The 12,071-nt window shown below is 32.0% G+C and overlaps 1 protein-coding gene across 1 annotated transcript; it reads left to right on the forward strand.

Annotated features, from left to right (window-relative positions):
- LOC139091642 (oocyte zinc finger protein XlCOF26-like) lies at positions 1-2,731 on the forward strand. The gene is made up of 2 exons (XM_070641790.1): positions 1-418; positions 2,403-2,731. Exons 1-2 carry the CDS (start codon positions 1-3, stop codon positions 2,729-2,731), a joined length of 747 nt encoding a protein of 248 aa, XP_070497891.1.
- The last annotated feature ends 9,340 nt before the right edge of the window (positions 2,732-12,071 follow it).

Raw genomic sequence — 12,071 nt, forward strand, 5'->3', positions numbered from 1 at the left:
ATGACTCGAAAAATTACAAATTTTTTCAAAATTAAACCAAAAATAGACAAAATTGACGAAGAAGTGTTAAGTGTATCAAAAATCCGAGAATGTCAAGTGATTCTAAAGGATATTAAGCATCAATTTGGTAACAATGAGCTGAGATTATTTGAAGAAATTTCAATAAACGAAAGAAATAGCAGCAAATTAGAAAAGAATAATTGCAAGTTTTGTGGGAAGAAATTCAGCTCAGAAGGAAATTTAAAGCATCACATGAAAAATATTCATCCGACTGAATTTGATCTTTTTAACTGTAAAATATGCAATCGAAGATTTTTCAAAAAACAATCTTTGGAAGTTCACATGAAGAAGAAACATCCAGATGGACAAATTGAAAAGTTTGAATGCGATTTTGATGGAAAGATTTTTAAAACAAAAAGTAAACTTTATATGCACATGGGCTGTCATCTTTCATTGGTTGAATGTCAAATTTGTCATAAAATGCTAAAATATCCTAGCATGAATTCTCATTTAAGAAACTTCCATACATCTGAGAAAAAATTTCAATGTAAAATTTGTGACAAACAATTTAAATCTAAAAATTCTTTAAACACTCATAAAAAAATTCATAACAAGCAATTTAAATGTGAAATATGCAGCAAATTATTTCAATTAATGTGTTATCTTAACAAGCATAAGAGAAATTTTCATGAAAATCCAGGAAGCTTCGAATGTGAAATTTGTGGGAAGAAATTCAATGAAAAATCTATTCTAAATAATCATCAAAAATCCCACAATCGTCTGAAATCACTGCAATGTCAACGATGCGATTATGCAACTGATTTTCAACATAGTTTCAAGGAGCATCAAAATGTTCATGAACGTCAAGACAAAAAGTTTGCATTGATGAAAAATCCACTAAAATGTGGACAATGTCCAAAATTTTGCAAAAATAGAAGAGCTTTAAACAACCATACTTTTGTTGTCCATCGAAAAGCACCATTTCAATGTGATTTATGTGCCAAGTTCTTTAAAATTAAGTCACACTTAATTAAACATATAGATTACCACATCCGTAGGATTAACAACATTTCAAAAATTAATCAGTAAAACTAAAAAAGGAAAGAATTATAAAAGTATTTTGATTTTATAAAAAATTTAGATGAAATTTTCTTTTTTGTGCTGTTAAGGAACTAGAAACTTTCAAATTTTGAGAATATTACATTGAATTGAAAATACTTTTACTAATCTTTTGAGAATTATTGTGAATATAAAAAAATCAAGTGAAAAACAAAATAATTGTCCAAGAACTAAAGGAATCAATTGATTTCATATTGCATTAAGATGACTTTTTACTTCGAGATAGCTGTCAAATGGAGCTATCAAATGGTATTTTTACTTTGTTTTCTTGGAAAATGCAAAAAACTTTGCTTTCTAATCTAAACAAATTCAATACAATTCCATAAGATTATAAAATTTTGTAACATGATTAACTGTAAATTGCTGAAAATGACCAAAAAAATTATAATACATATTGCTTAATATTAAAATGACTTGAATATTTCTAAATTCATTCTAAAAATCGAATTGCCAACATTAAAATTAGTAATAAAAGAAAGATCTACACAAAGATTAAAAAAGTTTATAAAATATGAAGAAAATCTCATTTAAAGTTTATTAAATAATAAGTATAAAATACCTTTACATTTCTTTTTAATGTCACTTATCATCAATAATTTAGAAAAGAAAGTTTTGTTTAAAAAAAATGTCACGAAAAATTACAAATTTTTTCAAAGTCAAACCGAAATCGTCAAAAGTTGAAGAAGACGTTTCAAGCACACCGAAAACCCGAGAATTTCAAGTGATTTTAAAGGATATTAAGCATCAATTTGGTAACAATGAGCTGAGATTATTTGAAGAAATTTCATTAAACGATAGGAAAAACTGCAAAAAAGGAAAGAATATTTGCAAATTTTGTGGAAAATCATTAGCTTCGGTAAAATATTTGAAGGGACACTTGAAGAAGAAACATCCAGACGGACAAATTGATCAATTTGAGTGCGATTTTGATGGAAAGATTTTTAAAAACAAGAGACTTCTTAATATTCACATGGGATGTCATCTTTCATTGGTTAAATGTCAAATTTGCCATAAAATGCTAAAATATTTTTGCATGAGAGCGCATTTAAAAAACTTCCATGCAACTGGAAAAAACTTCATATGCAAAATTTGTGACAAACAATTTAAATCTAAAAATTATTTAAATATTCACGAAAAAATTCATGACAAGAAATTTGAGTGTGAAATATGCAACAAGATGTATCCAACCAACAAACAACTCATCAAGCATAAGAAGGAATATCATCAAAATCCCGGAAGCTTCGAATGTGAAATTTGTGGGAAGAAATTCAATGAAAAATCAGGTCTATATAATCATCAAAAATCCCACAATCGTCTGAAATCATTTCAATGTCAACGATGTGATTATGCAACTAATATTAAATATAATTTCAAGAAACATCAAAATGTTCACGAACGTCAAGACAAAAAGTTTGCAGCTATGAAAAATCCACTAAAATGTGAAAAGTGTCCAAGTTTTTACAAGAATGAAATGGCTTTATCCATGCATATGAGAAATGTTCATCCGAAAGAATTACTACAATGCGATTTGTGTGCCAAATTTATTAAAAACAAGAATGGCTTAATTATACATATGAATAATCATATTCGTAAAGCTGTTATAATTAATTAAATCTATTTTCAAAAATTAATGATTTAAAGTACAAAGATCTGATAGAGAAATAAACATTTTATAATAACTTTATGAATTTTCAATACTGCTTTATTTATTCCAGTTCATACCCGTCTGTCAACAAGTATAAATCAAGTATCCAATGGTTTTGTTAAATGTCATTCAAATCTCCATTTCTCCGTTCTAGTTATGAAGCTCGGTTCTTCTGTTGGATGCAGTTATAAGGAATTTACACATAATGTGTCTTCACTGCTGGGAAAACAAGGATATAGTATTTGGATGAAGTTCCTTACGAAATCATGCGCACACGAGTTGTAACTAAGTGCATTGCAAGGTTCATCAGGTCTTACTCGTGTGTTTGCAATGTTCAGAGCTTGCAAGTGGTTCAAATCCCACTATAAACTGTAGGTTTAAAGGGTGTGTACAACAGATATAAATCACAGTTCCTCCATCTCATAAAGCTGAGCTCTTCAATCATTATTTCAAGATTTGATACTAAATTCGGCAGACATGTTTGAGGTAATTCCACATTGGCACATAAAAGTGAGTGAGCACGTTCAAGGCAGGTGAGAATGGATGGGGACTCTTGTTTATCCAACAGCTCACCATTATTTATTGGATCCAATAAAGTCACAAATTCCTCAATTGTGTTTCCATAATTTGTCAATTAAGATCTTGTGCCAGATGCAGGCTAACGAATGGCAGTATCTAACTAATGGCAAGTTAATGTTCTGGTTATGACTAGGTCTAATATTTTATAAATTCGGTTAATATTCAAATCCAATTTTTCACAAACTATTGACGTCCTCAATTGCTTCTATTTTCTAGTCATCGTCAACAAACATTCAATTCCAATATGCTCACTGAATGACTCAAGCTACACCAAAAAACATTTTCAATAAAATACCCCAATATGAATATGTATGCATTCAGCATATCTCCTAAATTGACATTTTCCGTAATCTAAAGCTAATAAAAACGAATCAAACTTGATTTGGATGTGGCCATGATAGTCATTACTATACTAAAAGATGGAAAAAAATTTTAAAAATCAATAAAAAGGTACCCTAATAAAATTGTTTATGGATTTCACGCTCCCATGCAAAAAAAAAAAACCCTTTCCGCAAATGTGATTAATCAGCATTTCTTACATAAAAATCCTTTTTTTCTCACCAGAAGGAATGAAAAAAAAAAATGTGGGTGTGTATAAGATGCTGTACCAGAAAAAAAAATGTAAATTTAAATACGTCAAATAAATTCAAAGCACAATATTGTTGCAGCATAAAACATTCCGAGCTGTTGTACTATTTGCTGACAGCACTTTTTTTGTGTGTACGATACTTAAATGTAAAAAAGAGAGGAAAGGAATGGCTAAAAGGTGTTTTATTCACATATCTCTTTTTATGCTGTATGCTGGATATATTAAGTAAAATGTTCAGCATCGACAAAAAGCGACCCAACAATAAATAAAGTAATGAAGATACTTCAATGTAAAGACCTTCCCAATTGTCATTTACAATTGATATTTTGTGATACAATAGTTTGGTAGTTATGGGTGACATTACTTCCTTTTATATTCGCTTATTGTGTGATATAAAGTTAATAATGAGATTTAAGGGAAAAGTTGTGGATGTGTAGGAAGCTGGATTCTATCAAAGGTTTATGATTATGGGATTTTATTCTTGAAAATTGTCAATTTAATTTAGTGACTCAATTTTTGAAATTTACAATAAGTCTCTCCATTCAACTAGAAGGCTGCGTTAAATTCAAATGCTATAATCAAATCAAGTGAATGAAACTCAAACTAGTGAACTAAGATATACTTAGAATCAAACCTACCAAAGCGACTAAGATTTCAGCATATGGAAGTCATTTGTGGTATAAGAATCTATCACCAGTTCGGCACAATGCAGCAAATCTTGCTTTTTTCACTACAATAAATAAACAGTTGATAAAATGAACACAGTGTGCTCTTCGAATCAGTTTAGCCATCAACTCAGCTGTCATGACATAGCACGGTTGTTAAGGTTATCACTAGAGTTTCTCGAAGTTTCGGTTTTGCCGAATTTTCATGACGTTGATCGAGATCGAGAGCAGAACCGGTCGGTTCTCGAAGTCTTAATTTCGGTCTCACTCTACCGTCGTGTTGACGATAAAGTACCAATAAGGCACTATGTTGACTTGTTGATTGCGAAATGCCTTAAACTTAGAATTGAAAATATCCTGTTGAGATCTTAATATGACACCTGACCTAGTTCTTGGTCTACTTTAGGGTAATGCCTAAAGTCAGGACTATGTTGATTGCAGGGCCCTGACTCTTCGCATCATAAAATAACACTTTATATCACTAGAATCTACCTTCACTATTAATATTATACCTAAAGTACATTCACATACCACCAGCAACTCAAAAATTCACTTCATTCAACATAAATTCCACAAAAAATTCACCTCACAACTTCCAAAAAAAATAATTCTTTTCACTTCTGTTCCATTCCTTTAAACGACAAAAAATTCCTTTCCTGTCATTTCCCAACATTTCCCCTAAGACACAAAATGTTTTTTCATTATAACAAAAACGTTTTAAAACAAAAAAAAAAAAAGCAAAATTGAGACAAAAGAAAGAAAAATTCTTTTTAAATGTCTTTAGAGTACAAAAAATGCAAATTTTCTTTTATTGCAGTTTGGGTAGAAACAATAAAATTTATATTTCATTTACTTTATATTATATTATATTCCATGTATCTCCTCTACTCTCTGTGTGTATCAAGGTAGTATAAATTACATTTCCTCCACTCCACAATGTGAAAAAGACACAGAAAACAGAAAAGTTCTGTAAGGGTGACCAGATTTAACAACAAAACCACATGAAATACAGACTTTACCCAAAAGTGTAAGAGATCTTAATGAAATCTGACTATGAATTGCAAATTCTTTTATTTTTTTTTTGGTGAAATAGATACAAAAAAAAATTTAATTTGAAACGGAAAAAAGAAATCAGGAATAAAAATAATTACATTTAAAAGTTAAAACATGATGTAAGGATGCATGCAGCAATGGGAGGTGAGACAGAAAGAAAGATGTGAAGTATGTAAGTTTGAGATGATGGTAAGGTATTGGGTGTATGGAGTGTATGTTAGGAGTAGCAATAGTGAACGAGCAACATGATACTTACTTACTTACTTCGCTGGACGTACAGCACCATAGCGATCCATCGACCTGCTTGCCAAGATTTCAAATGCGATACTATCTCGATCGACAGCTTTCTTGTCAGTTAGATGCAAAAACGGAAAGTTGTAGAATTTGGTCCAAATTGGGGTCAATGATTCCTTTTGAACATCATTTGCAGAACTCTACTAAATTGACATTTTTGTCGAAAATCGGTAGAATTTGATAGAATTTCCTGTTGGTTCCATGAATCATAACTAGCATAAGCTTATAAGATTTGTTGACGCATTACCTAAGTTAATCACACTTTCTAAGATCAACTGAAATTAAAGGTAGAGTTCGCTGGCTGAACAGATCCATTGCTTCGCTCAAATGTCTACTAAAGCTGCCCATATCGTTGCCTATATCCCTACCTGTCAATTTCCAATACTGAGTCCAAGGGTTCCTATAGTTAATTTAAAGGTGGAAGTGAATACAGCTCATCCAGCTTCATACAGAAAATTCAGTCCATCATCAACAGCAACTCCAAAAATGCACAATCTCTATCACATCATCCTCAAAATTCCAGCACCTTAGAATATATTTTTTTTGGCTCATGAAAAGTACACAACAAAGCACACAAAAAACAGACAACTGAATATCTTAATTTCACCTCAAACCCCCCACAACCTCCCAAATGCAATTGCTCCATTCATTGTAGCAGTATAAAGCACATTTGTATAAACAGGAAGAGAGAAATTCTTCGACATTGTGACACCTATAAAATAACAATTGCAGCTTGGGAAAAATTCAACAGTAAACGTGCGATGAGAGGAGAGAAAATTTATTTTAATTTTATACAAAAGGTGGCTTTCTTCGTATTTTTTTGGCATCGCACGGGATGAGAAATGAACATGAAAAGTTTATAGCTGGTGATTATAGAATTTTTGGGAAAATTAAGCACTTTGGTGGGCTGGGTGGATGAATTAGATGGGAAATCTCTGCAATTAGGATTCGGAAAGAGCTCGGATTTGAAGTATTAGATCTGTGCCATCGAGTTATTGCCTTATTGATTGATTTGGTAGCTTAAAACCATGGAAACGTGCTAAAATTTATGATTTTTACGTTAAATATGGAAAAACACGTGGAATTTTAGTTTATGAAATTTTGAAATTGTTTTGACCGTTGTTTGTCAGACACAATTTGACTGTTGATTTTCAAAAATATTTTGATCGTTAATTTTCAAAAGTTATTTGACTGTTAATTTTGAAATATAATTTTACCGTTAATTTTAAATAATATTTGACCGTTAGATAATTTAAAATTAATATTTTTACCGTGTTTTCAATAACTTGAAAAAGCAATTTGACCGTTATTTATTGACAAAAATGCGCTGAAGTCCTTTAATCCAGAATCAAGACATTTAAGATTTTTTCATGTTATTCCCACAAGGATGAAAAAATCTTTATTTTTTTTTTATATTGCCAGGAATTTTTCACTTTAATCCGACAGGAAAGATGATATCATTTTCATGAAAAAAAAAGAAAAATCCACGAGTAAATTATCAATTATCATTATACATTTTTTTGTATCCATGAGGGGTGGATGGAAAGTGACATTCTATAGCGGATATTTCTCAATATTTCAGTCATTTATCATTTTTAATAAACCTTAACGAGAGAAAGTAAATAATGAATAAAAAAAAAAGACATTCATTTTAAAATTGAGATGATGATTCCCTTAAAGGAACTGAAATTTAATGTCAATTCGTCTCGAATTGAATATTTTTGTCATTTTTTAAATCTTGAATTTTTTTAAATTTCAGTAAAATGAGGATGAGTCTGATGAATTCCCTTGAGGTGGAATATTCAGCTCATTTTGAGTTGAGATGAATGTCAACGCTGTGAATTTTTGTTTAGGTTTTTGCAAGTTTGTAAACGAGATTGTCTTTGAATTTGATTTATTTTAATAATGTCTGCAAGATATGATTTCCAGATTGCAAGTGAGCATATTTGGGGTCAAGATAAATTGACAAGGAAGTCAGATATTGGACACAAGTAAGTAATTAGGCTCCAAATGGAGTCTGTGAGTCACGTCAAGGACAGATGAAATTGTTTTTCACTGCCAAGTCTCGAACCCATGACCGTTTAGTTGGTAACACAATTATTAAGTACCAAAACACGAAACAATTCAGTCACAGAGCCACCTTGACTCAAATAAGCCAAAAATCATCAAAATTAAGTCATCATACCCCCCTGCAAACTGCACAACATCCAAATAAACCCATAAAAATGAATAAACTCATAAAAATTACTCACAAATTCTCAGAATTAACAAAAAATAAATAAATAAAAAATTGTACAGCATTGAAAAATTAATTTTTCATAATCCTCGGCTGTCCACGACTGAACATATTTCCTACATCACTGAAAAATATGATAAATGAATATATATGCATAAAAAAAATGAAATAATAAAGATTGTCCTAAAATTACACAGAATATAAATCCCTCTCATTTTTATTTTTCACTTCTTTTCTTCGTCGTGTTTGTTGGCGCGCGCGATATTTGATGATGGCATTCATTATAAACAGATAATTTGTGTGTGAGAAGGGAAAATAAGAAGAAAATGGAAAGAATTATGGTTATTTTTATTTAATGATATAAATTGACTTAATTGAAATAAATACAAGCTATGGATATGTCGTCGTAGGAGAAATTTTGTGAATTGTGTATGTAAATATATGCTTAGTCAATGTCAGATGATATAATTAAGTAAATTAATTCTCACCAAAATGACTTTAAATTTCTTTATGTCTTCTTTTTATAACGTACAAAACGTTTATGCTTAATAAGATCCAGATGAATTGAATTGGATTGTTTTTTTGTTTTGGGTAGATCTGGTTACACCCTTGTGGGGAAATTGGGCAAAATTTGAAAATTTATCAAATCTCAGAAAAACTCTTTGAATTTTGAAGGAAATCCAGAAAAATTCTTCAAATTTTGAGTAAAATTCAGAAAAATTCTTCAAATTTTGAGTAAAATTCAGAAAAATTCTTCAAATTTTGAATTCAAAAATTCAGTAAAATTCAGAAAAATTCTTCAAATTTTGAGTAAAATTCAGAAAAATTCTTCAAATTTTGAGTAAAATTCAGAAAAATTCTTCAAATTTTGAATGAAATTCAGAAAAAATCAAACAAATTTTCATCAAAATCCAGAACAAAATCTCCAAAAAATCTCAAATTTCCCTCAAAATCCCCACAAGAACAATCCATCCATACCCAAGAACAAAACACATTCCCAAATAAAAACCTCAAACGAGATCCATTTCTAAGCACATATCACATCCTAGGTGAAATGAAATGAATGTAAAGACATTTTGACAAATATACTCACATCCATACGAGAAATGGAAAATCCCAAAAAATACACAAATTACCTTTTCAACCCTCAAATAACAATAAACTCACATTTTCAGTCTTGTAAAATTTTCTCATTCCACCTTAAGTTCTACAAAAATTGGAAAATATTGTGTACATTTTAATATTAAAGAGATTTGGATGAATGTACACCTGATGCTGAGCTGTAGCTACAGATAGAGATGAACATTTTGTTGAGGGATTTTTATTTGAGTATCTAAAAAAAGAAGCAGCTCAAGTCAATAAAATGTGTAGAAAATGAAATTTTGTGGATGTAGAAATAAGTGATAAAAAGCACATATGCTGCTACATACCTTACAATAGTTTTCCATTTCAATAGTTTTCAAACTCAACAGAACAGAGACATTTCATTGTGGCTTGTGAACGGTAGTGTGAGATAACGAAATAAAAAGGGTTTTTCTAGTTCCTTTAAAATAATTGAGCTAATATGTCTTCGTGATGGAAAATTCCTTTGAGGATGTGTTTTAACATCTTTTTATGGGATGCTCTGTTGAAGGATATTTTTAAGGATATATGTTCATGTAGGAGGTGAAAATTCAGTGATTAATGAATTTGAATAAGTTCTTAACATATGCTCTCAAATTGTTCATGTTGAGAAATCAGATTTGAATGTTTTTGGTCAATTTTTTGAGAACATGGATGTAAAATTTGATAATTTTTTGGTTTATTGGAGAAATGAGCTGTGATTTTTAGGGGATGGGGATTCGTTTGAGATCTTCATTGACTGAGACTGAGATTGTGACTGTGACTGTGACTATGACTGTGGCTGTGACTGTGACTGTGGCTGTGACTGTGACTGATACTGTGACTGGTTCCTGACTGAGACGTGACTGAGACACATGAGACACTGAGACAATGAGACACTGAGACACTGCGATACTGAGACACTGAGACACTGAGACACTGAGACACTGAGACACTGAAACACTGAGACACTGCGACACTGTGACACTGAGACATTGAGACACTGAGACACTGAGATACTGAGACACTGAGACACTGACACATTAAGTCACTGAGACACTGAGACACTGCGACACTGAGACACTGAGACACTGAGACACTGCGACACTGCGACACTGTGACAATGAGACACTAAGACACTGAGACACTGAGATACTGAGACACTGAGACACTGAGACACTGTGACAATGAGACACTAAGACACTGAGACACTGAGATACTGAGACACTGAGACACTGAGACACTGAGACACTGAGACACTGAGACACTGAGACACTGAGACACTGAGACACTGAGACACTGAGACACTGAGGCACTGAGACACTGATACACTGAGACACTGAGACACTGAGACACTGAGACACTGAGACACTGAGACACTGAGACACTGAGACACTGAGACACTGAGACACTGAGACATTGTGACACTGAGACACTTAGACACTTAGACACTGTGACTCTAAGACACTAAGACAGAGACTAGGATATCTGAAGCAGCTTCCCCTCATCCAATTATAAAATCATAACTCACTTCCAACTGCAAATCAGTATCAATAAATCACACAATCAGAAGCTGCAACAGTCATAAAAAATCCATTCATATTCTAAAAATAAATTGTACTTCCCGTCCTCTTTTTAAATCCTTGAAAAAAAGAAGAATCCCCGAAAAGGAATCTTTTATTTCCACCACAAAAACTTATCAAAAAAAAAAAGTTGTAAAATAACATCGAATCAGCAAATTTTATGAGATTTTCTCCACTATTTGTCGCATCCAAAAAGGAAAGATTGTCTCAATTTTTTACGGTAGAAGTAGAACTGAAAAAAATATAAAAGTAAAGTGTTATCGGATCCTTTCATGGATAACAAATCATCATCATTTTCTCCTTTTTTTTCTTCTACGTTTCTGTCAACCTTGAAATTGGCCCCTACTCGTATGCACATTCACATGTTTGTGTGTAGTTTTGAAATAACAATATTTGTCTTATCATAAAAATTGTGGATGACTTGGGATACATTCGGTTGTTATTTCTATTCATTTTTTTTCTTCTTCTTCTACGGTTCTGTTTTTCTTATCCTCCCTAAGTCTTCAACTTGTTTTTTTATACTTTTTTAACCGTGTATTGTTGGCAAGGAGAGGTTGAGTAGTGTCAATGGATTGTCTGACTGTCATTTGAACTCTACTTGCCCCAATGGAACTTGCTAATTTACAGAATAGCACACATCGGTAGATCGATCAAAAATTTAGCCCTAGATCTGCCCCAGACCGAAGTGACTCTGACTTGGTGTTGAAATCGATTCGAGTCACACCGGTCAAGTACTGAAATTTGAAACAATTAACCGACTTGTGCTGTATGAACGCTACTGGCTCTTGAGACAGCTACTCGATTTGAGCTGGCAATTCGACTTGAACTGGCTACTCGACTTAAGCTGGCTACTCGACTTGAGTTAGCTACTCGACTTGAGTTGGTTAATCGACTTGAGCTGGCTGCTCGACTTGAGCTGGCTTCTAGATTTAAACTAGCTACTCTTGCTACTGTGCGTTCTCTCTCTGAATGAACGTTACAAGCACACTCGGATAAGATAGTGGATTTTAAGAAATTCGACGACATTCCAAAGTCACGTCAGCCTAGCACATTTTCAAGTCATTCGGATAAGATTTGATATTAAAAAGCCGAATTTACTTCCAATAAAATCCACGCTGACTTCTCTAGTGGATACAGAGTAAACTTTTTAGCACAGAAAATTCCCTAAAAGACAAAAAGCATACTTTCTAAAGCAAAGTTAGGGTAC

This window comes from Chironomus tepperi, unplaced genomic scaffold (genome assembly GCF_022539635.2).
Source record: "Chironomus tepperi strain 1889 unplaced genomic scaffold, CSIRO-AGI_Ctep_v1 contig_257, whole genome shotgun sequence".
NCBI lineage: Eukaryota > Metazoa > Arthropoda > Insecta > Diptera > Chironomidae > Chironomus > Chironomus tepperi.

What these genes read in the sequence shown, in the direction of transcription:
- LOC139091642 (XM_070641790.1), top strand. Translation starts at nt 1, where the DNA reads ATGACTCGAAAAATTACAAATTTTTTCAAAATTAAACCAAAAATAGAC. An exon ending in AAAGATTTTTAAAACAAAAA is followed by an intron (nt 419 to 2,402) that starts GTAAACTTTATA and finishes ATGAAAAATCAG; the next exon opens with GTCTATATAATCATCAAAAA.